Source organism: Bemisia tabaci, chromosome 4 (assembly GCF_918797505.1).
Source record: "Bemisia tabaci chromosome 4, PGI_BMITA_v3".
Taxonomy (NCBI): domain Eukaryota; kingdom Metazoa; phylum Arthropoda; class Insecta; order Hemiptera; family Aleyrodidae; genus Bemisia; species Bemisia tabaci.
Genome location: NC_092796.1, coordinates 43,388,888 through 43,414,633, shown reverse-complemented (window position 1 = coordinate 43,414,633; position 25,746 = coordinate 43,388,888). Strand labels below are relative to the sequence as shown.

Genomic DNA, 25,746 nt, shown 5'->3' with positions numbered 1-25,746 from the left:
AAACCGAGCGTTAACTGAAAAAAACAAGGTGCAGTTACACAGATCGAATGTTTAGTAACAAGCTTTGTTTGCCAAACCAAGCTGTCCGATCGAAATGGAACGCTGAACTCTGGTTCATAAGATCGAACTTAATTGTTTTCAGTGAATGAGAGACGAGCCACGAAAAGAGGGAGGAGAAAACCCCGAACCAATCACTTAGCTCTTTTCCACTTTCGTAAACAGGTGGCGGCTCTTAGAGAGAATGCGATTCTTGCTGGTGTTCAGAGGAACAGGTCAATCTGTGGACCAAGTTCACGGAAACATCGTGTATACGACAAAGACTCATCGATGTGGCATTGTTCCTAAATACATTGATGTTGGGGAGGAAAATTCATTCAAATCCAGCCTCAACCCCTAGCTGTAATCTTGTGAATAGGAGTTGATTCTGAATGTGCGGACAAAACGTAAAATACCGGGGTTTATCGACAAAATTAGCTTTCTTGTCTTTTCGAAAACTTACGACCTCGTTTAAGACAATAGCTAATAATAAGAGAAATGTTGAGCTTCTGAAAAGCTCCGTAGGAGAAATAACGAGCACATCCAGACTTTCGATTATTTTCCCACTCTAGGTGTACTGCCGTGCTAGGGAAAAACGCCGTATGAACATTCAAGAGTTGCCAAATTTCCTTCGATAAAATGTTTATTTTTTAAGAAAGCTCTGGATATTTTTCTTTTGAATTTTCAGGAAAATTAAGTGAAATTGCGAACAAAATTATTTGACAAATTGAAGGAAAAACATTCATAAATTTTCCCGAAAATTCGTAATTTATTAAAGGAAATTTGGCAACGCTTGAAGGCTCATAAGGCGTTTTTCCGTAGCACGGCAGTGTACTACATCGCTCCCCTTACATAAGGGCGTATCTCGATTTTCGCATGAGCCCCAGAAAGCGTAGATGTGCATAAGAAACAGGGTTCAAGTTTAAATTGAGATACGCACTTGCGTCAGAGCAGGAGCGACGCATTGAGAAGGAACGCAATAGGTGATCGAGAGCTGACTTTCGCGGCCATTTTGTACGTAATTTCCATAATTTACGTCACCGGGAACAACATTGTTCGCAAAAATCTCAAAAATGGAAAAATCGTCGAAAAAATGTCACACCACGAAAAAAGCTGGTCTTTAATTTTCTACCAGGATTACTGAGAAAAGTGCCCGAGTACAAAGCCTCGCTCGACAAATTTTTAAGTGTGCTCGATGACGTCACTGGGTCATTGTCACCGATCGAGGTTTTCGATAGAGGTTCTAAATACAAAAGGCACGGGTGGCGCTTCCTGGGTGGAAAAGTCGAGCACTAAAAACTAAAACCTCTCAGGAATGAAGAATCCCATTAGCAGTACATCAAATGAACATGAATAATGAATCCATGCACGGCGCAGTGGCGCACCCGTCCTACTATCATCTACGCTCTTCTCTCAGTCCTCTGCCCACACAGATACACATATACGGCTTCATTCGATCAAAACCACAGTTGTCGGATTGCCACGGGTGGGTGGGGGGAGGGATGTCAGCCCAACCCGGGATAAAAAAAAGTCTATACATACGATAGCCGATAGCCCCCTGACCACATGAATTTTCAAAACAGTGGAGCCAATATTATGAGAGTGATGCGTCGTAATTTCTCGGACGACGTAATTCCATTCAAGGTTGCAAAGCTAACTAGGAATTCTATATTTTACGACAACATGACTGAGAAAACCTGTCCGAAATTTTCCTGATTTTCGCGGGTAATATTTCTAGAAAAAATCAGGGAAATTATCATTTCCCTGCAGCGATCCCACAATTATCATTTTCTAACAATGGCCTACTAAAGATACAGTGCAGGAGTAGAAGTTTTGCGACGTTAAAATGGACATTTTGCAATAAGGAACCACTATTTCGCTGGCTCATTATAGAAACAACATAATGCCATCGGTTTCCCTATGCAAAAAGATGTTTTTACAGATGAGCCAGAGATAGTGGTTCCATATTGCAAAATGTAATCCAAATGTGGTTGCGTTCTTTTAACTGGGAAGCGAAGCGACGGCTTGCCATATCGATGACCAAAGTCGAAAAATGTGTAAATATCTCTATTGCGACGTTTTAAAATCTCCGAAAATGTTTCAATTTATTAACACAAACATTTCCAAGAAAGTTTTCTAATAATAGAAGAATCACAGATTTTTTTCTTTTTAAAAAAAAACATTGTTTCGTCGTTTTTTTTAAAAAAAAATACAATTGAGAGGAGACTTGTAACGTCGCAATCAAAAATCCATTTCTCAACTGACGGCATTAGACATCCGTGCATTTTTTGGAGAGCCCAATACTTGAAACTAATGAAACAGTGGGAGAGAAACTTCTTTCGTGACTTAAGAATGAGTTAATTTAGGGATCCCGGTTTGGTGGCTCTTCGATCTTCATATGGATCAGCAAAACATAATGAGATCCGTCCGAACGCCCAGTTATTAGGAGAATTTATATTCACGGCTGAAAATATAGTGGCGTGGCGTGGCGTGCTTTGCGATATATCGATTGATCTGCCATTTAGACCTATTGGAAAGGATCGACAAACAGGGTGTTCGTAACGAACGCCTTAATAATCGATTCTTTATCATAGCTTCGAATGGGGAAATATCGATAATCGATCATTCACGCCTCGCCACCGAGCAAAATAGATGAGGTCACCGGCCGCCCATCGCGTAGGTGCACACAATTCTTCCACCTGTCTCATTGATGATGCACGTGGAACACCCGCTAGAAAGTGCATTCGTTAATTAATTAATGGAAAACATACGCGAGCGAGATGGCGAAACCACGAGGTAAGACGATGGATGACGCAGAGGATGACGTCATCCATCGTTCTTCACGATTAAACCTCATCAGATCGACTCAGGTCTTTAAGATCCGAGACTTGCTAATGCTGGACACAGTGGTCTTGAAGCAAAAGAATGCGACAAAAATGAACCCAAAAACAGGTTGCAGGGGATGAATTTGTGGCACGCGTGGACTTAAAATGCCGAAAAATCAAAATCTTGGCTAATTCTATTCTCAAGATATCGCAATTTGAGATTTTCATGATAAATGCAAGTTTTCTACTGATTTGATCAGGTCATTTATTTATTTGTCCATTGAATTGCGATGTCGATCGGTTCACATCGATCGAATACGTACCCTTTCGTTGCATGCAGACTTCCTGTCACACTATCTTTCTCTACTCAACACCTCGCCCTCTGCTGCGTCTGCAGCAATTGTTATTACGGATACAGTGTGCGTGCTGATTTCAGCGCATTGCAAACTTGGCTCACTGAAGGCGTTTTCAGTGCGAAAACAATCAGCCTTCAGCTGCGTCTGCAGCAATTGTTGTTACGAATATGTAATGCAAGCTGATTTCAGCTCATTACATACCCGACCATTAGAAGGAGTTTTATGTGCACAAGTAGCGCAATCTGTTGGAGATTTACAGAAGTGAGATTGAATGAATCGCTCAATACCTACTTCAATCGTTATGCAACAGATTGCGCTACTTGCGCACATAAAACGCCTTTAGAGAGTGAAGTATGTAATAATCTGAGATCAGCAAGCACAACGTATCCGTAACAACAATTGCTGCAAACGCAGCAAAAGGCGGATTGTTCAGTTGAAAATCATAGTATGATAGAAAGTTTGCATGCAACGAGGGGGTCTGTGTTCGATCAACTTGAATCGAACGAAAACTAAAAATGTGAATCGATCGACACCAACTCAATGGACAAATAAATTTTTAGAAAAAAAAAAAAAAAAAAAAAAACCGGATCAAAATCAGTTGAAAACTTGCATTTACAATGCGAATTTCAAATTGCGATATCTCGAGACTAGGATCAATCGAGATTTTGATTTTTCACGATTTTCAGTCTACACGTACCACAGATTCACCTTCTGCGACCCATTTTTTAGTGCATTTTTGTCGCATATTTTTTGTTTTCCTTCATGCGTCCTCTAACTCCAATTCTTCATCCTCTCCCTCTCTTTTTCCTTTTCCTTTTCCTTCTTCTCATTCACTTTTTCTTCTCATCCTTCATTCCCTATCATTATTTTTCTCCTTATTTACGATTTCTAATTCGTCCTCGTCTGACATTCGTGAAAGGTCCTCTGATCTGAATCTATTAGACCAGGATTAAAGCACGATCTGCGACACACGTCGACTGACTCATCAAACGTTCCATTCCATACCTTCCCCGTTGAAGTAATAATAGTTACCGGAATTGAGTTAAAAGTCGATAGATTCATTGACGCCGGCGGCAGGATTGCCGACTTATAAAAACGGAAGTTTCATTTGATGGGGGTCAGGAAATGAACGATAACCTATCACGGTCCAGTCGTCCGGCCAGGGAATCCGGCCTGAATTTTTCTTCTGCCTTTTTTCTATTTTTTTTTTTTTTCATTCCGATAAGCTTATAAAACTGCGGCCGAGCACAAGTGCAAAAAGTATATAAATGATAAATAATCATAAATTGAATTGCGGATACATTAATGTCCGCGTTAGTGGGGTTCTACAACTCTTAAAAAAATTTCAGCTCAACCGATTTCCATGATCAAAAACTCAGGGAGAAATGTTCCAGGAGGCTCCCTTTTCTGACATGTTATACTATAGGCGCTGCATGCATCGGTTCATTTCAATCTGGCTCTTGGATAAAAAAAAGAAAAAGATGACAAGGAATGAACTTCTTGGAGGAAATGCTCGTTTTCCAGTTTGGTTAAAAAAAAGTTTTATTCTTTTTTTCACGAATGACTTATTTTCACTCAGGTCAGTGGATCGTGAGTGGTATTCTGCCATGCTGAGGAAAAACGCCGTACGAACCTTCAGGCGTTGCCAAATTTCTCTTCATACAACACGAAGTTCCTGGTAATCTTGTGAATATTTTTCTTCCAATTTTTAAGATGACCCTGGTAAAAATTGGCGATAAGAGCTGCGTTTCAAAATACCATAGGAATTCTTATAGCCGGCTAAAGAGGGCTACAGAAAATCATATAGCTAGCTGTAGAATGCGTAGAAAATCATACGGCCGGACTATAAGGAATGGACTATAGTTCCTATAGCCGGGGCTATAGGAACCAAGGCTGTAAGAAATTGTGTAGCAATTCGTGTGCTTTGGGAATCATTAAGTTTGATACGGAACCACCTTAATATTTACAAAACACACGTTATATTTTCCTTTAATACATATTTTTTTTTCAACAATTAAAACGAGAATAATCCATACGAGGTGTGCAAACATTTCAAAATCATGAGTTGACTAACGCTGACTCCGCCAGATTAAATATTAGAGCCTAACGCAAAGCGGAGCGGCGACGCACTGGCGCCTACAAACCTAACAGGGATACTTCACACATTGCGCAAGGCGTGAAGTATCCCTGTTAGGTTTGTAGGCGCCAATGCGCGTTTCGCGCTGGCTGCTCGCCTGCCGCACCGCAGCGGGCCACGGCGGCGCTTGAAGCAACTATTTCACACCAGAGGTATTGCACAGTATCATACGAAACTGAAGGCGCTCTAATATGTTAGTAATGGCAGGCATCCATCAAAAGTACGGAGCTTTCCTCGCAAAATAAATCAAGATACTACGGCCCAAAAAGAAAGCAGTGGTCCAAAAACTCACTATGTCCTTTCTTAAAAAAGACACTCTGGAACTTTCTGATTAACCTAGCGTTATAAGAAATATTTGAATGAAAAAAATGCATAAATTACGATGAAACCTCAAAAATTGGACGGTACGAATCATTCATAAAGTTATCCAAATTCGAGAGTTACATCAATCCTGCGGAATTGGGAACCGCTTATCAAACGCTTGATAAGACATGAAACGGAGGCAAACAGCTTCTAAATTAGATTTCGATCATTATTTTGAAACGGCTGGTCAATTTGCGGCATTTGTAAGCTTCATTTCATTCTCACGCTAAGACATACTTCGTCACCTTCATTAGTGATAAAACTAAGTGGCTACAAAGCACTTGATGCAACTAGAGAACTCAGCATGGATTCGAGCGTAAAGGAGAAAAACGAAATCGATGGAGGAAAGAAAAATCTAACCGCAATATTTTCCGGGGGCGTTAGTGCGTCGTCGCTCGAGCTTCGTTGCGGCCTAACCTACTTCTCGGCAGATAAAACAGCACGCAACAAGTCGTAAACAGGGGGGTCAACCAACGATAGGCGAAAAAAACGCCGTAGCCGCCCTCTCTTGCGGTGAAACCGAGCACTAAACCCATGGAACATACTTTAAAAGTACAGCACAGTACACCATAAACCCAGCGCGTATCTTAAAACGCTGTCATCGGTAGCCTGGCGTGCTTTGCGATACATCGATTGATTGGCCGTTTAAACCTATGGCAAGGGATCGATAAACAGGGCGTTCGCAGCGAACACCTTAATAATCGATTCTTTACCATGGGTTTAAATGGCATAACAATCGATATACCGCGATTCACGCCACGCCACTGGCTGTCATAAAGTGAGACCTGCGAAGTCGTGGCTGGTGTTGACAGAGGTCATCCAGATAGATGCACTATTGAACGGAAATGTGTAATTCGCTCATCGGTAAAAAGACTTGTGAATGAATGGAAAAGAAAGAAAGAAAAACCATTCATCAGCTTAAATCGTGATACACATTACAGATATCGATGGTTAAAGTGCGAAACCGAACCATGACTTTTGCAGGCCGCTGCTTATTCTTTGACCTCCCTTGCAGGCTGCTTATTAGAAGTGCTAGAAAAAGCTACAGACAACGAGACACGGGAAAAATGGAGCAAAACATTGAGGGAAACTGGCGGTTACCATGGAAAAAAGAGGTAAGTAATCAGATTAAACGATAACCCACGAGGGACCCTTTTATTAGTCCATCATCATCAGTTCCCGCTAGACTTAGTTAGACTAGTTCCCCCTTAGTCGAAAACAATCATCCGTTTTAACCAATGGACACGCTTCACTTTCCCTTTGTCTTCTGTGCCGATCGTTTTTTCCCCTCAATTTTAATATAAGTAGCCCGCTGACCATGCAGATTTTCCAGACTTCTGACCCTGTTATCGAACTAAAAAACGCCAAACTTTGAGGAAACGCTGAAAAAAGTCGACACCGTTCATTGGATGGACCCAAGAGACCATACTATACATCGATAAAAATATTTGTGTTCTTGTGTTACTCTTCGCTAAGAAAGGAAGTGTAACACAAACCAACACAAATTTTGTGTTGATTTTGGAACCGTTTGCGGTGTATTTAGCGCAGAAAACAATAGAGACGGGAAAAATGCATTCCTCCAATTGCGACGCTGATAATAACCACTGTTTTTTTTTTAATAAATTTCTTCAAGAAAACTAGCTGGCATTATCTCTGAAAATTTTCAACCTACCTTTTTTTTTTACCTAGTTAGGTATTTAATGATTTGCTTCCCGTATTAACCAAACTATTGTGTTGTTTCTCTCCATGTATGACGTTCGAACACGATCGTTTTTTTTTCTCACAGCAGACAGACGTATCAACATAATTTCTTCAGGTTTCCCGTCACTTCATATTGTTCATTCGAAAAGAAATTCCCAGAATCTCTAAACGGCGTTTCTTGTATTCCCGGAAAAAATTAACGAGGATCGGAAGTTCACCGAGCTCACTCAGCAGTGGTGTCCCGAGTGTTGAAAACATGGAAATGGCCATAAATATGCATGGACAGCGAAAAAAGTTGCAGTGTACGTAGTAGCGAGCGTCGCTTATTTTTCACAGCTCAATGCAGCGATGAGGATAACACCTCCCACTTGGGTTTCAACGGTGACAACGCAGCGCGTCGTGAGTCAGTCTCAGAGTCACTTTTCATTTGGCACTGACATATCGACTGGGTTGCGAGGTCTCGTTGTGAAATTTCCTCTTTCCGGCCCAGCGGATTAATATTAGCATTGGAGGGGTTCGGAGGACAAGGCGCATGAGTTTAGGTTTTACTATTTCGAGAAATACGTGATTGAAGTTTCGAAGCTACATGGATCCTTATGGCGGAAAGAAAGTTCGAACTCACTTTATGATGCTTAAAAATTTGAATAATGGAGCTATTTTTTTTCACAGGATATGCATCAATGCTACTTTTACTAGAAATCATTGAAATCTCAATTTTTTTTTTTTTAAATAATTGCATTTGTGCACCTTGTCCTCCAAACTTCTTATTTATAGTCAAAGTAATTTATAAAAAAAAAAAATTACAGAGGGAAAATGGAGCAATCCTTTGAACTCCATTTCAGATTTTGACCCATTATACGCTGAAGCGTCGAAATTTCTTGTGTTTTCCGGGCTCCCCCCCTCCCAATTTTTTCGCAAAATCGAATTCGTTGCTTTCCCCGTCGCTGGGGACCAGGGTGGGACCCTCCATAAAATATACCTCGAGTGCCTGGCGTAAAGATGGAGAAGGGGGCGGGATCGACAATACAGAGGCGGATCCAGCAATTCGGCAACACCCGATTCCCTCCATTTAACTCTAGGTTAGGTTAGGTTAGGTTTAAATGAGGTTTAAATGGTTTTTTCATATTAGGTGACTATTCAAAATTTTCAGCACTACAAGTGAAAGCTTTTTCCATTCTTCACGATTTCATCCTTAGTGCTTGTCTTCCCCAAGTTACAGCTACTTACTAGTTCTGTTACGAAAACATCTTGCGTCTAACTTTCCACTAAATGCGCCGTAATACAAAGGCAAAAAGTCAATTTGGCCCCTAAAAAATCTTCAATGGCGCCTAAAAATCGAGCATGATGCGCCACATGGCTCCTAAAACTTAAATGTGAGTTTCGAACACTGATGTTGCCAATTTGCTGGATCCGTCAATGATTCTGACGTCACTCGTGAACAGAGATGGAAAATTTCATGAAATTTATTCGAGTGAAATTTCGCGCATGGAATTTCATAAAATTTCACGAAATTTCATGATATTTATTGAAACTTTTGGGGATAACTTTAGGAGGCTAAGAAATGCCTAGAAACAGTGATTCTAAATTTTGAAATTTTTCACCCCAAACCTAAAAAATTCGCGCGTTGCAAATGTTTTCGTTTAGTTTAGAGGTTAGGTTGGGGTTCTTCTCTCTAAACTCCCCTTTTTGCCCCCTCTTTGTGTCTGGCACCTTCAGTAGAGTAGCATAATACCGCAGCATCAACTGAAAGACCATCTGAAACGCTTTCAGACCTCCAAAGGTTTAATCAATAATTCTAAAAAAAATTAATAAATTTCAACTTTTGTGAAATTTATTCGAGCCTTTTGAAATTTCACTTTCCATCTCTGCTCGTGAACGCTATCTCTAGTGTTTCTGTAAGATAGGAGAAAAACGTGGAAGACAGGAAACTAACCTGAGGAAACCGGGGTGGAATCAGGCTTGACTTTGGGTGCGGACGGTGCGGAGAGTGCGGTGGGGGCGTGCGGGTGGGGGAGCGGGAGCATCGACGAGGCCTCTTTCTTCGAGTCACAGCCATGGTTGGCGTCGTCGGGCCGCTTCCCGGTTGCGGGAGGGGCGCCCGGGTCACCGCAACCATCGCTCAGGATCGGCTGCACCGTTGCAGTTGCAGTTGCAGTTGCAGTTGCAGTCGCCGTCGCAGCGCCCTCCGTCGGTCCCGCCTTGGGATTCGTTTTCTCGTAGACGGAGCAGTCTGAAACACACGAAAAAAACAAACGCTTAGCTAGTATAGAGAATGAAGAGTAATAGCTGTGACGCACCTCTGTCAAAGCGTCGTTCCTCTGACGTATAAGGGAGTATCTCGATTTCAATGTGAGCCTTCTTGTGCATAAAACTCTATGCTTTTTGAGGCTCATGTGGAGATAGAGATACCGGGGTTGCCACAGAACTTAGAAGATGAAATTCCCTGACATTTCCCTGATTTCCCTGACACATTTTAGTGAAATTCCCTGACAACTAAAGATGTGACGGGTGGTTAAGAAAGCATAATTGAAAATAGTTTTCAGACATAACTTCTTGTTCGAAATCTCAAACCCATTCTAAAAAGCAAATGAAGGTGATTTAACAATTTTTCCCTGACATTTACTGGTATCCTTGACTTCTTAAAATTCCCTGATTTAGTAAATTCATTAGTAAGACTAATTGTAAGAGAGAAACCGAACACGGAATTTGGCCTGGAACGGCGCGGCGCAGATACATGCCGATGATGACGAGAACTTGAGATGAAAAGGAGAAATCCTCGGCGCGGCGCAGTGGTCGGTATGTGACACATATTAGCGCCTACAAGACTGCATGGATACTTCACGCATTGCGTCAAAGACAGTGCGGTCGCTGCGGTTAGCAGCGGGCGGCGTGAGACGCATAGCGCCTACAAGACTGCATGAATACTTCACGCGTTGAGGCAAACACAGTGCGTTCAGCAGCGATCGGCATGAAACGCATATCGCATACAAGACTGTGGGAATACTTCACGCGTTGCGCCAAACACAATGCGGTCAGTGCGGCGCGGCGGCGGAAGTTAAAATTATTAAACCACATTTATGTTTGTTCTTTCATAATTATCTCGTGCATTTCATATAAATGGAAGGCCTTGTCCACACAGAGATAGGTTTACGGAACTTAACTTTTGTGCCAAGTTCCGTGAACTTTTGCTAGTAGTGTTGACAGGGCTCTCGCAAAAACTGTGTCCAACACGAGTTAACGCGCCTTTTGCACCCCTCTCCCTCCGACACGTTCACTTGATGGTTTAATTGATGTTTCAAAACGAATGAGAAAGGAGACGGCAAAATACAGGCGGCCCATGGGCGGCAAGTAAGTAAATTCGGCTCTGCAGCAGAGAGGCAAACTTTCACGATATTTCAGAAAATGAAATTAGTTGAAACTTTTTTCCAACTGACACAGGAGGCCAAGACGACAAGCCAAAAAAGAATAGATCTTGAATTCTTATATTTTGGCAAAAAACATGATTCTAATTTCAGAGTTCCTAGACGAATTCTGATTTTTTTATTACGTGCTTACTCAAACCCTCAAACTCTGAAAACTCGACGTTTCACAAAACTCTCGCACAAACAATAAGTTTCATGAAACTGAATTTCATCAAATTTTATTTTTTATTTGTAGTCCCGACAAATAACTAACCACAGGCTTGATTAAAATCACTTAGTTAAATTGAATTTCAGTACACGATGGGACCAACTTGCTCCTGGTGGCTCAAAGCAAGTCGAGCACAAACTCAACCGGTCCGTCTCGATGCACCAAACCATTTGGGAACCAACTCGGCATCAGCCGCTTAATTTTCAGTTGAGATTGACATGCATGCATATGCATACTTGTGCGAGCAGTCCTTGCTCTCAGGTGAACTCTGCCGTACTACGGAAAAACACCGTATGAGCGTTCGAATGTTGCAAAATTTCCTCTCAAAAAATAGCTATTTCTGAAGAAAGTTACGATGTGTTTCCTTTTAATTTTCCGAATTTTCGGATAAAATTTCGAAAAAAATCCTCCAAAAAATCGGAGGAGAAATACTCACAAATTTTCCTGAAAATTCGTTGTTTTTCGAGGGAAATTTAGCATTGCCTGATGGCGCATACAGCGTTCTCCCTCAGCACGGCAAAACTGCAAATGTGCGCATCCACACAAACACACCCTCAACACGAGCGTTCTTTCTCGAGGGTGATGGTACGGGGTATGCAAATTGGCGCTCGCCCGAACTGCGGATAACGCCCAGAGGATATGTCGGCGCGTCGTCGTCGGTTAAGACATGCAGTAAATTAATTATAACGGCAAAGCGTGCAACTATTGATTATCACTCCGTAATAATTGCCGTTTTGCGCCTCGCGAAATCGTAGGGAGAGGGGGGCGCGGGTACCCCGCCCCCCACTCATATTCACACCTCTAACAGGGTCCGGGCTATCTTCAAAAATAAGACTTGGTAAGAGTTCACGTTCTTGCGAATTGCCAGGTTCTGCAAATGGATTGGCGGACACGGAAAAAAAAAAAGAAGTAGGAGTGTTGTTGGATGATCTTATACAGGTATTTCAAATTAATTGTGGTGGTACCCCAATAAATTAGGCTACTAATCCAAATGTTGCAGCACTATCGCAACTTGAGATGCTTTATACCGCAACTGATTGTGAAAGTCCCTATTATCATCATCCAATATAGGGTAGTACCACAATTTCAGGGAATAAGCCTAACATCTGAGCGAGCCGAAGTTCGGTTTCGTGCTTTCACTTCGGTTATCTCCACCAGAAACTTCAACATTCTATTCGAGCAAAGGGGTTTCTCCTCCTTAATGTAATGTGATGAAGAAATTAGTGTTTCTGTACCGTTTTTCTAGCAATTTCACTTTTTATAATTTAGCGACCGTAACTGCAAAGACATACCGTTTTGTGCCGCATAATGAAGTCCGTAAAAGTGGCCCAACAGCGTCCACAAATAATTTTTGTGCTGTTAGAGCCCTGGGTCCCGTAAAGTTACTCTAAAACCCTTTCCGTCTTGCAACATTAACATGTCTGTCCGCCTCATAACGCGGTCATAAACATCCACTCCCCGCTTCTCCCCGCATAATCGTGGCGCCCTTTCTGTAATTGTAGGCCAAATAAAAACTTAGCATCGTTGAAATTAAACGCCTTTCTCTCGAAATTAGCATAAAGAGCCCGTGGGCGGATCCACTTATTTTCGTCAGGGGAGGGGAGAAACGGCTCCCGGTCGAAACAAAGGCCGTTTTCACAGTCTGTTTTCCGCCTTTACTGCTCCTTTTCCTACTTTGGAACGCACAGCGAGGTGGGGGGGGGGGAGCACCACTCCCCCGCTCGCCTAAGATGTGAATGAATGGAGCGGCTCTTTTCTCCAAATTAATCCTTCTCAATATTTTGGGGTGTAGGCTTCACATCATTCATAGCCTGTGATTGATTTTATGAATTAAATCATTTTGTTGAGTGAAGATCGCTCTCCAAAGCTGCAAAATCTGTAAATTTCCGGAATCGATTCTTTGAAAAAAAAACTCAGAGAAGCTGAAAAGTTACCGCGTCAAAATCAATAATGAGCACCAAAATGAGACTTAAAGCCGTTGTCATAAATTTATCTGCAATTTCATTTTCATCATCATTTGATGAAAGATAGTCGTTAGTTTAAAATTCCGCAACGTACTACTTTAGCTGATAACAGCACAAAATAATAAACAAGCAAACCACTTAAATGCATTTTATAAATAGCCACGCTTTTTTTCTCAATCAAAGTAATGGCTTTACTTACATAAATAATATCAAAATTACAACTCCTCTTAAAGATAAAATAAACAATAGATAGCTTAGAAGCAAATATTTACGTATTTATGAGGCGTATAACGTATTTCATGGAGACCACTTGTTTCATGAGTGGAACTTTAATGTCCACGCATGGCATACATTGATATTGTTATTATTATGGTTTTGGATTTGAAATATATTTACTGCGCAAGGCTGGTATTTCAGTTTTTCCGGGGTGTCTACCAAAACAGGCTGGCCAACAATCAGTACTTTTACAGTACTTTATCAGCACATTCCCAAGAAATTCAGTACCTCCTCAACAGAAAAAATCAGGACTTTTTCAGTACCTCCATGTGAAAAAATTCGAAAAATTTCAAAAACTTGAATTTCTCGCTCAAATTGCGACAAAACCAACAAACATTCCGGACCTTCGTGCAGATTTTCCGCACGTTTTCAGTACTTCCGGACCGCCGTTAAAAAATCACTACTATTTTCGGTCTTTCCGGAAATTCCGGACTTGTAGACACCCTGTTCAAATGTATGCTAAACAATCGATTCTAGATGAAGCACCTTGCCTCTCCTGATATCGATATTTAAAATGGATTTAAATGGGGAAAACAGCAGTGTTGCCAACTTGCAAAATCGCCACTGGGTTCAAAGCGACGGGGCGCGGCGATGTGGGGCCCCAGAATGACGCAAGTTAGTACTGAGTAACAACTTCTCGACGGCGCCACAGTGGATCGAGTCGATGGGAGAGGTCGTACATGAAATTATTGACTAAAACTGCAAATTTTTATTTTTATTTTGTCACGTTTGCAATTTCAAGGGGTGCCTTCAGATGGAAATTTCATGAGGAAACCAATGGAACCACTTTTAGAACTTCAAAATTTTGCATAAACGGAGTTATAAGCGTTTAAAATTTCCAAATTTTGTCCGACCTCTTCTATTGACTCGATCCACTGTGCGGCGCGCGGCGGCTTGCAATCGGCACGGAGTGGTGATAAACGCCGTTATCTCGACCAGTTGCACCAACGCGACGCGAAAAAATGCTCGTCGGCGGCGCGGACTAGCGCCACGATCGACGGGTCCGCGTCCCACGGGATCACCACCGAGGCGCCACCCGGAGCCGGGTGTCCCAACAATCCGCTCCGACTCCGGACCAGAGGCGTGGCGTTGCGTGCTTTGCGATATATCGATCAATCTGCCATTCAAAGTTATGGAAAAGGATCGATTGTGGGGTGCTTGCAACGAACACCTTAATAATCGATTCTTTACCATAGCTTCAAATGGGAAAATATCGATATATCTCGCAGCACGCCACGCCACTGCTCCGGACCTGAGAAGGGAACGAGAGGAGCAAGAGAGTGGTCTGTTCCAGCTCGTTACGGATTCAAACCCGGTGACGTCAATTTGATAGTAATAATAGATTGATTTAATGACTACGTCATAGTATTACATCGCAGTCTCGAAGGCACCGGGTTCCCTAGAGTGGCGACACATTTTCACGGAACTGACATTGGAGCATGGATGCCGGATGCGTCAATCCTTCTGATGTCTGCGAGCACTGAAATAGCGTTTATGGGTGGCTGCATGTTATGGAAGTTAACAAGACCAATCCAAACAGCGGGCTGTGTTGGAGATATGCAATAATAAATCTGACAACGCAGCATCTTCTCCGGAAAACTAAAAAACAGACGCACCCCTCGAGATTTTACGAGGGTTCTCGACCCCCCCGTTCACACGCCTACGCTTGCGTGGTGCATCCCTCGTCTTTGACTTCAGTCAGTTCAGATCCTTATCTGTAGCTGTATGCCGTGTCTCTCTCAGTGCTGTGAAACTGAATAAATTCTACTTCGGAATTAAATCATTTCTTATTGATATCATAACCTTAATTTCTTCAGGCTGATGGTTGAAATTGATGGACAAAGAGGACATGGGGAGTATGGAGCGATCCAACTGGTTGAAATGGGGTGGTTGTAACAGACCAAGGGAGAAAATGATGGGCTAACTAGGAGGTCTCTAATGGGTTGCCGTTAGTTAGTCTATTAACTACCTCCTTTTTTTATTTCAACCACCTGTTTCCATCAATAGGATCCCTCCATATCCTTTTTGTCTTCGTTGCCTATAACTTTGTCTACCGATATCAACCATCAACCCACCAGTCAGACATTGCACATCCTTTTAAAATCCACTCTCCCACCCAGCCTTCTCTCTGCCACAGCCAAAGTGACGTCACATTGGCTGCTCCCATCAGAAACACAGTGCATTTAAATTTCCCACCGCAAAAACAGCCAGTTCTACGTCACTGCGCAGAGGTTCAAAGCTCACCTGCGGGAACGACTGATCTATGTAGATCGGTCTTGGAAATTAAATTGCCCGGGCGGCTGGCACACACGAGGAACACCAAAAAAAAAAACACGGCGCACAGTGGATCGAGTCAACGGGAGAGGTCGGACAAAATTTGGAAACTTTAAAAGCTTATAACTCCGCATTTATACAAAACTTTGAGGTTCTAATAGTGGTTCCGTTGGTTTTCTCGTAAAATTGTCTTTCATACGCACCCCTTTAAGTTAAGATGTGACGAAATAAACATCAAAATTTGCAGTTTTGGTAAAAAATTTCAAGTCCGATTGACTCGATCCACTGTGCGGCGGGGAGGGGGATTCTCTAAGGTCAGTCGGGGGTAGCGGTCAGAGCGCGTACCCCCTAGTTACATACATTTCAGTTTCCTGTTTCTCCGCTATTTCTTATTTAATTTTGCTTTACTTTACTTTATATTTTGCTGTCTCTCATTTTTCTTCGTACTCGAAGATTAGAATAACAAGTCTTTCCGCGGCAAAGGTCAGCAACCTCTTCTAAAGGTCGCCGTCGTAAAAAGTTGGGACAACCGATTGAAGTTCCAGTTACTGATCACTGGTCTATTTTTGTCCCTTGGTGGACGATAAAGAGAGTTTCGTACATCAGTAACTATACCCATTGTTAGCAATGAGAGAGCGAGAGAGACAGTAGTGCGCCTGAGAGCATGCTACGGAAGCGGGTGGAGAAGAAAGCTATCAGCTTGAAGCGACATTGCCAGATCCTAGCGTGACCAGATGGTAAATCGACGGCGAAACAATAATCCTGGCTCTTCAGGGAAAAATTAATTTCTGATTTTCACTAGTTTTTTAGATCCGGGAATTAAACTCCCGAAATTCCCGAAGGACGAAGTAACGCACTTGCATGTGCAAGGTGATGAATTTCCAAACATTACCTAAACCCTTAAGGTTCACCTTACTGAAAAAAAAATCTCGGTGTATTTACTAAGAAAAGAGTAAAATTACTAAGAATTCAGGGTTCTATTTGATCCCAGTTTTTTCTTGGTAAAATTACCGTTTATGGAATTGGTAATTTTACTGGACCCTGGTAAAAACGCCAATATTTTTCATAGATTGTGGTGAAATTACCGAGATAAAATGGCAAAGTTACGGGGAATTGATTACCAATAAAAGTGGTATTCTAACCTGAAAAAAACAGTAAAAATACCGGTTTTCAGGTAAGCTTACAAGTCTGTCTTTGTAAAGTTGCCAATAATTGGTAAAAAAAAGTGAGATGGTAAAGGTACCAACGGACCTTGGTAAAAACGCCGAGAATGTTTTTTTTTTTCAGTGTGAGCAGTGGAAAAAATTGAATTCTTCGATTATTTTTCACCTTTCTTCAATTCATCAGGGTATTTAAGATTCTTTGAAAAATCCTGATTTTTTAATGAGGATACACGGATACACGGTAAAAAGAACGATTGATTAATACAACCCCCCTCCCCCTCCTTCGGAGATTAAAGTTCCACCTTCGCGAGACAAATCATCGGCCTGGGGTTGCCTAAGCTCCCGGGATGTAGCCCGGATGTTTGAAGAATTAACCCTCCGCGCTTTTACTAATTATAGCCCCGGAAACAAAACAACTGAACCACTTTCGAAACCTTCCAAATTGGATTTGCTCTTCAAGCATCTGAGAGCCGTCTCTGGAGAATCGCAGCGCGTGTTTGCACAATAAAGACCATGTCTGTTAAAGCAGGGACAGAAAAAAGTAGAATGAAATTACCGTAAATGAACTTTCATTTCGAGTATTTTTATAAAAATATACTAGTATTATTCTTCAAGGACAGGATCGACAAACTTCAACCCCCCCCCTTATTTTGCAACGCCGTTTAGCCTTCATTTTTCCGGGAGTCTAGTTTTTTTTTTTTTTTTTTTTTTTTTAAATTTAGGGAAATCCTAATGAAATCCTGATTTTTGACTGCAAAATCCTGATTTTTCGCGGTAGGCAAACTGCGGAACAACGACGTCATCACTTCACGCAAGGCGAATGTAACTCCACGAAAATAGCTCGTTAAAAAAATCCGATCGGACGGCCGACTTTTCTCCAATCCTGATTTTACGACCGATTTTTCCTGAAATCCTGATGAAATCGGGATTAAATCCTGATTGACCTAAAACCCTGATAGAATCGGGAAAATCCTGGCCTGTTGCTAGACACCCTGTAACATTTATTTTGCTGTAGTATGAAATGAAGCATTTTTACAACTCTACAAGGCTCGCTTAAATATTATTAAATACATTCTTCAATCTCAAAACTCGCACTAAGACATACTATTATCAGTAAATAAACAGCCTTTTGCTAGACAAACTTCTAATCCCCTTTATAATGAGAGTCGAGACAACACCCCCTCATGGAGTCACAAACGGGAATAAAGATTACAGAAATTGAACGTTTTTTGTAATCTTTGATCGGCCCATTCTCAAATTCCTTTCTCCGTTCCTTCTCTCATTCCATTTATTCCTTGCCGAACCCATAACTCCATGGTCCATTCCAGATTATAATCTTTGCAATCGGTGAAAATGTAATCTTTATTCCCTTTTCTGACACTGCGAAGGCCTAAGATACGGGAACCAATCAGAAATGGATTCACATTGTCTTGACTCTCAGTATAAAGGGACTCTAATCCCCTCCGAATGCGCAACACCGCTTCTGAGTGGCGAGTGCTTTTCTCAGAATAATTTTTATTTCAATGCACCGTTTGCCGACGCGGACAAGAGCGGAGCAGGAGCAACAAAGGAAATTTACATGGCCGAGATAGCCATCAAACTCGGAAAATGAATTCTCCCCGGTTAAAGCTCCGAGTGCGCTTCGAGTCGACACGCGGACTGCCGTGCTGAGTAAAAACGTCCTATACGCATTCGAATGTTGCCAAGTTTCCTATCAGAGAAGATATATATTAGAGGAAAGTTATGAATATTTTTCCTAAGGGTTTTCAGACTTTTTAGATCAAATAACGAAGTAAATCCTCTGGAAAATTGGAAGTGAAACTGTCACAAATTTTCCGGAAAATTCGTGATTTATCGGAGAAAATTTGGCAACGCCTAATAGTTCGTACGGCGTTTTACCATAGCATGGCAGTGGAGTGAATCACTGCTGTCCAGAACGAGAGAGAGATCGAAAGTACAGTTCGGTCAAATTGAAGAATGACCTTATATTTCGAATTCACTGATGTCTGATGTTCACTTTTCTTTATTTGCACGGCGGAAAAGGGGTCATACCGTGTCAGCTTCACAACTTTATCATCTTCGTGAACACTGGAAAAAGAAACACATTGTATCTAGAGTCCAGACTCCTGAAAACATTGACAGGAAAAAATACTCTTGATTCAATCAGATTTTTGCTTGAATCAAAACGAAATCCGCTTAAATTAAGAGGATTGGTTCTTGATTTAAGCTAGATTCTGATTGAATCAAGAGTACTTTTTCTTGTCGATGTTTTTAAGAGTCTGGACTCTAGATCCAATGTGTTTTTTTTTTCCAGTGAATGGCAAAAATACGAAAGGTTGAAAAATCAGTTCATTCTTACTTGAGGATGCGAGCAACAAGAGTCGCAGTCGAAAAAGTCAGAATGAATCTGCACGTTATCGTACCATTTTGTTGGAAAAAAAACTTTCAATTTTTTGGCAGGAAAGAAAAAAAGGATAAGAAAAAGGGCCCATAATGTCTAGAAGTATAACTCAGATAGCTATTCTAGAAATATCTTTCTCTTCAATGATAGATAGAAGCTGAAGTATCCGAGCACTAAATTTCACCGTTCGATCTGATAAAATGAACACCGTATTCCGCCACATTTCTCTTCGAATCCTCAGAGCATTTGAGTTTTTTTACGGAGCTTTCCGAAAAGAAGCCAGCTAAAAAGTGCTTCCAGACGCTCTGTTCTCTCGCTAAAAACTAATACCGAAAAATAGTCTTTCAGCAGTTTACTTAGATGTCTCGTGACTTTTCAGTGCACCCGCACTGAAAAAAAACCCCAGCCGAGGAGGCCGTACTTGAGGGCTATTTAGACATACCGTCCGCGTCATTGGCTCAGGGGCTGAAAGTTTCAATCGTGGCACCAGGAGCAGTCGCAACTACAGCTCCAGCACCCGGAACTTTCGGCCTCTGAGCCCGGAAGAGATGGTTTGCCTACATAGCCCTTAACTTTATTTACACACTGAAAAAAAAATCTCGCTGTATTTACTAAGAAAAGGGTAAAATTACTAAGAATTCGGGGTTCTATTTGATCCCAGTTTCTTCTTGGTATAAAATAACCATTTATGGAAGTGGTAATTTTACCGATAAATCTCGGTAAAATTATTGAACTTTCTCGGTAATTTTACTGGACCTTGTTAAAAACGCCAATATTTTTTATCGACTGTGGTAGAATTACCAAGATAAAATGGCAAAGTTACCGGGTATTGATTATCAATAAAAGTGGTATTCTTACCTGAAAAAAAAACAGTAAAAATACCGGTTTTTAGGTAAGCTTACCAGTCTGTCTTGGTTAAATTACCAATAATTGGTAAAAAAAGTGAGATGGTAGAGGTACCAACGGACCTTGGTAAAAATACCGAGAATTTTTTTTCAGTGTAGAGTCCAGATTCTTGAAAACATTGACAAGAAAAAGGACTCTTGATTCAATCGGATTTAAGCTTAAATCGAAAGGAAATCCGCTCAAATTAAGAGGCTTGATTCTTGATTTAAGCTAAATTTGATTGAATCAAGTAAGAGTACTTTTTTTCTTGTCTATGTTTTTAAGAGTCTGGACTCTAGATCCAATGTGTCTTTTGTTTCTAGTGCGGGAAAGTTCCCGTTCCCGTGGGCGGGCGACTTTGAGAACTTAAGATGATTGGAAAGTGGGCTTACCTTTGACATTGAAGGATCTGCGGGCGGTGCAGTCGCCGTTGGGCCTGAGCGGGTTAACGACTCCGACACCGACGCCGACCCCGACCCCGGGCCGAGGGTGGAGTTGTGTTTGGCGGGGTCCCAGCTGCTCTGGTCCTTGCGGGCGCAGCCGCGGTCCTCGAGCGGCTTCCCGCCCTGCTCGCGCCGTTTGATGGCCACCAACTCCGGGAGCCGCGAAACCGGGGAGCTTCCGGGGGGGATCGGCCCCCGATCACTCAGCGAGCATTGGTACGCCGCGATCGAGCTGCTTCTTCCCAAAGGCACTTCTGTCAACAGAACAGATAAAATCAATGAGTCACAATCATGACAACCTTCACTCCCGAAACCCAAAGAGTGCATTCAGTCGTAATGTAAGTGGGAGAGCTGGCGCCATTTTTAAGCATTTTCAAGGACCTCAATTCCGAGACTCCTGTGCAACGCCGGGTCACTTTTTCCATAAATGATCGATTGTTTCCGATACACGGGGACCAGGCTATCCGATGTAAACAAAGAAGATAAGAATTACAACGTATTCCACACAACTATTTTGGCTCGAACATGTATCGAAAAAGTGGCCGAGGCTCGGCGCAAACCGGGCTCGGAACTCGTCGACCAGAACATGGCGCCAGCCCTTCCATTTACATTATGACTCTATGTACTCTATGCCGAAACCCTACAACACATTGTCGCTTCCGTAACCAAAGAACATAACTCTATTCACTGAGAAAAAAACTTCGGCCGTGGAAGCCGCACTTACGGGCTGTACGGACATACCATCCGCGTCACGGGCTCAGGGGCTGAAAGTTCCGAGCGTAGCACCCGGAGCAGTCGAGGCTACGGCTCCAGCATCCGCAACATTCGGCCTCTGAGCCCGGAACGGACGGTATGTGTATACAGCCCGTAACTTTTTTTTATCAGTGTGTGCAATTTGCGAGAGGAAACGCAACATTCAAAAATTCAAAATTTACGTCATTAGTATCACTGCATGGAGGAAGACATTTGTGGAGATTTTAGTGCAAGTTTTACCCTGAAAGCTAAAACATTGATGGAGCTATTACGTCCTGAAAATAAATCCCTTTCACACAGAGGTCACATTGTTTCCCTGGCAAACATCAGGCAATGTTCCAGGAGTGCATTGACGAGCTTTTTAACCAAAATAAAACATATCTTTCGTTTTATCCGAGTTAGGCAGTTTTTAAAGTAATACATTCGAATATTGTCCGGGTGAGCTATTGACTTTTATCCGTTATTTATTCTGCTTCTCAGATTGTGAGATTTTGTCCGATTGAATTTGATTTGTAGATCCCCATGTAGCGTCGGCTGCGAAGACTCTTAAGTTTTGCCTACCGTGCGACAGATTTCGCACCGGCCGGCCCGGCCGGCCGGCCGGCGTGGCGCGACCGCGCGCGCTTCCTCTGGCGTGTTGCGCCCGGCGCGCGCTCGAGCGCCAAGCTGAAAATTCGCGAGTAATCTATGCGCGATCTGCGTTCATCGGGCAATGGCCCGGGCCGGGCGGCGCGCATCTGGTGAGATCCGTGGCCTATATAACGCCCCGCCACACGCGGCTCATCCAAGCGTGCGACCGACTGTCACAGCCGCACCGTTGTCGGCTTCTCTCCGATTTTCAATTCTTCATAACAAACTCTCATTATTTCATAAAGCAATTTGAGGATTAGGATGATTTTCACATACCGGCCACGTTACGGGCTCAGAGGCCGAAAGTTCCGGGCATAACACCAGGAGCAGTTAAGGCACGGATCCTGCACCCGGAACTTCGACCTCTGAGCCCGGATCGAACGGTGCGTCCATGTTGCCCGTAATTGTTTTTCCCGTGCACCACTTTCGAGAATGAGCACTTTCCACTTTTGGCCTCCATTCCAAGTAGCAGAATCTACTGATACGATTATTTTTTTCGCACAAATAATGACAAAATGACGATAATTTCGAAATTGCGAAATTTTGGACATCTCGGATCATTTCGGATCATTTTTTGCTCTTCTAGTGAAAAAATCTGCGAGATTCTAATTAAAATTTACCACAAATTCAGAATCAAAATGCCCATTGTGAAGGGGCATTTTGCGGTGTTGAAATGCAGTTGCGTTTTTTACGTCAAGCAGAGGACGAGTTGATCATGATCGAGGCATTTTTTGGAAAAGTGGAACACTCATAGAAAGACGCATTGAAAGAAGGGATGCCAAAAATTTCCAAGCCTTCTCCATATGTAATCAACCATACCCCATTGTCAATCGAAATCCACGCTCGAATTTCTGTAACTGATTCTGATTAAGTGGTACATGTACATATATATGGTATAAATTAAAAGAATTGGAACAATTTCTTAGTAAACCGGCAACACCTCACACGAGCCAGCGAGCGCGAATGGCATTGATTGTGATTCATGAGGAGCGCACATTCCCGAAAAACACGAAAACAATGACAAACTTTCCTGTGAGCGCAGCATAAGAACCAGCCAAATGAAGCGAAAAAATTAATAAAAACCTTCACGGTTAAAATCAAATATAATGGAGCTGAAAATCGTGAAATTAACATCGTGACAATTTCTGTCATAACTTTTTTATTGATTTAATAATTTTATTATTTTTCTTTCAAACACGTAAATCATGATGCTGTTTACCTTACTGTTTGATAGGGAAGATCGACGCTGGGTTGAATGCCAAGAGGTACCTAAAATGAACAAATCTCATTATTTTCATCTGCTACTGTGAACGCACTGTGTTTGACGCAATGCGTGAAGTATTCACGTAGTCTTGTAGGCGCTATGCGTTTCACGCTGATCGCACTGTGTTTGCCGCAATGCGTGAAGTATTCATGCATTCTTGTAGGCGCTATCCGTTTCACGCTGACCGCAATGACCGCACTGAGTTTGATGCAATGCGTGAAGTATTCGTGCAGTCTAGTAGGCGCTAATATGTATTACATGCCGATCGCTGCGCCGAGGGCTTCTCCTTATCATTCCAAGTCCTCGTCATCATTTCTCTCTAAGTCGCGCCGTTCCAGGCCAAATTACGTGTTTGGTTTCTCATTTAACTCGACTAATTAAGGGTGCTGTCTCTTGTACCACTGACGAACGACATAATTAGAAATTACTATACTCTCAGGAAATGAGAGATTTTGTCGCCTTCTCTCGTTTGTAATTTTTATTCTAAATTCGATTTTTTTTTTATACCTAAATTTAAAAACAATTGCAAAATTTGCCGCCCCCTATGGATTTGCCGCCATGGGCCGCGGCCCATGTGGTCACCCCCTTAATCCGGCCCTGGGTCTCAGTCTTGCAATAACAGCGGATCGACGATTCGTTTTTCTGTAATTTTCCGGTTCAAAATGAAATTTTTACGTCTGCCGAAACTTCCTGGTTTTTTATTTGATTTCTTGTTTTTTGGCTTTGAATTTTTCAGCAGTCTTCCCGGATAAAGTTGTTAATTTACTGTGTTTCTTAACTGATAAAATTGTTCTTCATTCTATATTTCCACATTGTAGTTTATAAAATTACTGGGTGTTTTGCAGCGACTTCGATTAGTTTCACACATTGGTTGAGATAATGAACTGCATATACAGCTCATTAGTTTAACACACTGGTTGAACTAATGAACTACAATATACAGCTCAGTAATTACATCGGATTCTACCGCAGAGAAAATTTTACTTCACTGACTTCATAGCGAGAAATGAGGCTTGGCAGTTTTACAATTCGTATTGAACTTAGAATCATGAATAAACTCCTGAAAAGGGTTCCGAAATAAATCTTCTCATGTCATAAAAGAAGACTTTATCTATTAATCTCTGAAATTTTAAGCACAAGTAACTAAGACGATTACTTCTTGTGCAAATAATAATATCCATTAAGACAAAATGGTAAATCACTCCAATACTCATTGCAGATCTAGCCGGACAGTTCACACTGCAAACAGAAAATAAATTGCACCATTTCATCCGGGGTCTCATTTACCGAGGACCCTTCCTTTATTGCGTGTATCCTTGCTGAGATTCTTCCAACATTTTCGTAAACGCTGCAGAGACTTCCCAACCACGCGACTGTGATGCCGGGAAAAATGGAGCGGCTGTGAAAAATGAGAAAATCGCTTAAAGTTTCGGGAACGAAGAGATGTTCAACATGAGATAGCCTCTATGAAACATAGGAAGGTTGAGAACTTTCTGGATCCTTGAGAGCATCCTGATCGTTTGGCCGGTTGCTCTCTACTTTGGGCCGCAGTGCGCCTGCTCCCTGTTCACTGAAATATTGACAACTTGAATGATGCGGGTTCGTACAGGACGTGGCGTGTTAGAGAATAATATTTTTAAATGCTACTCGAATCCATTTAAAGTGGGCGGCTACGGCGAAGAAGCGAGACTGAAGGAATAGAGGAAGGGGAGAGGCTCTCCAAGAGTTCACGCCGAAGGAAAGTAAAAAATCCGCTTTGAACGTAGCATCAACAGCGGTTGCGGTCGTGTCGGTGGGTCAAATTGCTCAGCTTCTTTCGCTTAAGGGTGGTTGACGAAAGAGATTGAAACTGAATTATTAAAGGGCTCATTCCTTGGTCAAGCCTCGTGACACCGTTATGAGTTTGTTACCGACTGTCCGTGACCTTCAGCATCAAATATGATGCCTTACATCGTCTTGACATTTGCGATAAACTTTAAGCCTACTTCAAAAATGAAATGAATGAGGTTTTTTATTCAGAGTGTAAAGACCGACTTTCATTTGTATTACATTTTGCCAAAAGGAACCAAGAGCATTCCAGTGTCGGTAGGATTGTGCAACTTTCTTTACCTTGCAAATATAAACTGAGCATCTGAACAAGTTTTATCTTTACTCTGAATAATCAATAAATTCAAGACGAAAATTATCTTCAAAGATTTGATTATTTACATGATTTCAGTAACTTTATTGCAAAGAATGTAAGTTGCCCAATCCTAGCAACATTGGAATGATCCTGGTTCCTTTTTGCAAAATGCAATTCATTCATAAAAAACCAAACGAATTTTTTTTTTAGATAATTCAGAGATTTGTCAAAAATAAAATTGACGTAACTTAACAGGCGGCGTTGCAGAACAGTCAAAGCCACCCTTGATAAAGATACAATTACGGGTAAGTTGAACTGCGTATTTCAAAGGCGGGCTGATTGCTACTGTATGGATTGCATTCAGCAAGAAGGAACCAGCGCAATATCTGTGTTGTAAACATGTTGCTTCTTAATAATTATCCAAAATCTCCAAGAATAGCAAATATTGTTTCTTCTCGCCAAAAAATTGTTCATTTTAAAAGAAAATAATTGTGTAAATTTTAATACTGTGCATATAGTGAGT

General features: G+C 41.9%; 2 protein-coding genes across 2 annotated transcripts in view; both read right to left on the bottom strand.

Annotated features, from left to right (window-relative positions):
• LOC109041985 (uncharacterized) overlaps positions 1-9,577 on the bottom strand; it is a 36,615-nt gene extending 27,038 nt beyond the window's left edge. Inside the window, exon 1 of the mRNA XM_072299901.1 lies at positions 9,352-9,577. Within this exon, the coding sequence (XP_072156002.1) occupies positions 9,352-9,442 (91 nt within the window). The 5' untranslated portion in view covers positions 9,443-9,577. The remainder of the gene's footprint in view (positions 1-9,351) is intronic.
• Positions 9,504-25,746, bottom strand: part of LOC109037936 (BAH domain and coiled-coil containing protein winged eye) — a 120,183-nt gene continuing 103,940 nt past the window's right edge. The window contains exons 4-5 of the mRNA XM_019052803.2: positions 20,404-20,708; positions 9,504-9,648 (exon numbers count right to left, since the gene is read on the bottom strand). Coding sequence (XP_018908348.2) covers positions 9,538-9,648; positions 20,404-20,708 — 416 coding nt within the window. The 3' untranslated portion in view covers positions 9,504-9,537. The remainder of the gene's footprint in view (positions 9,649-20,403; positions 20,709-25,746) is intronic.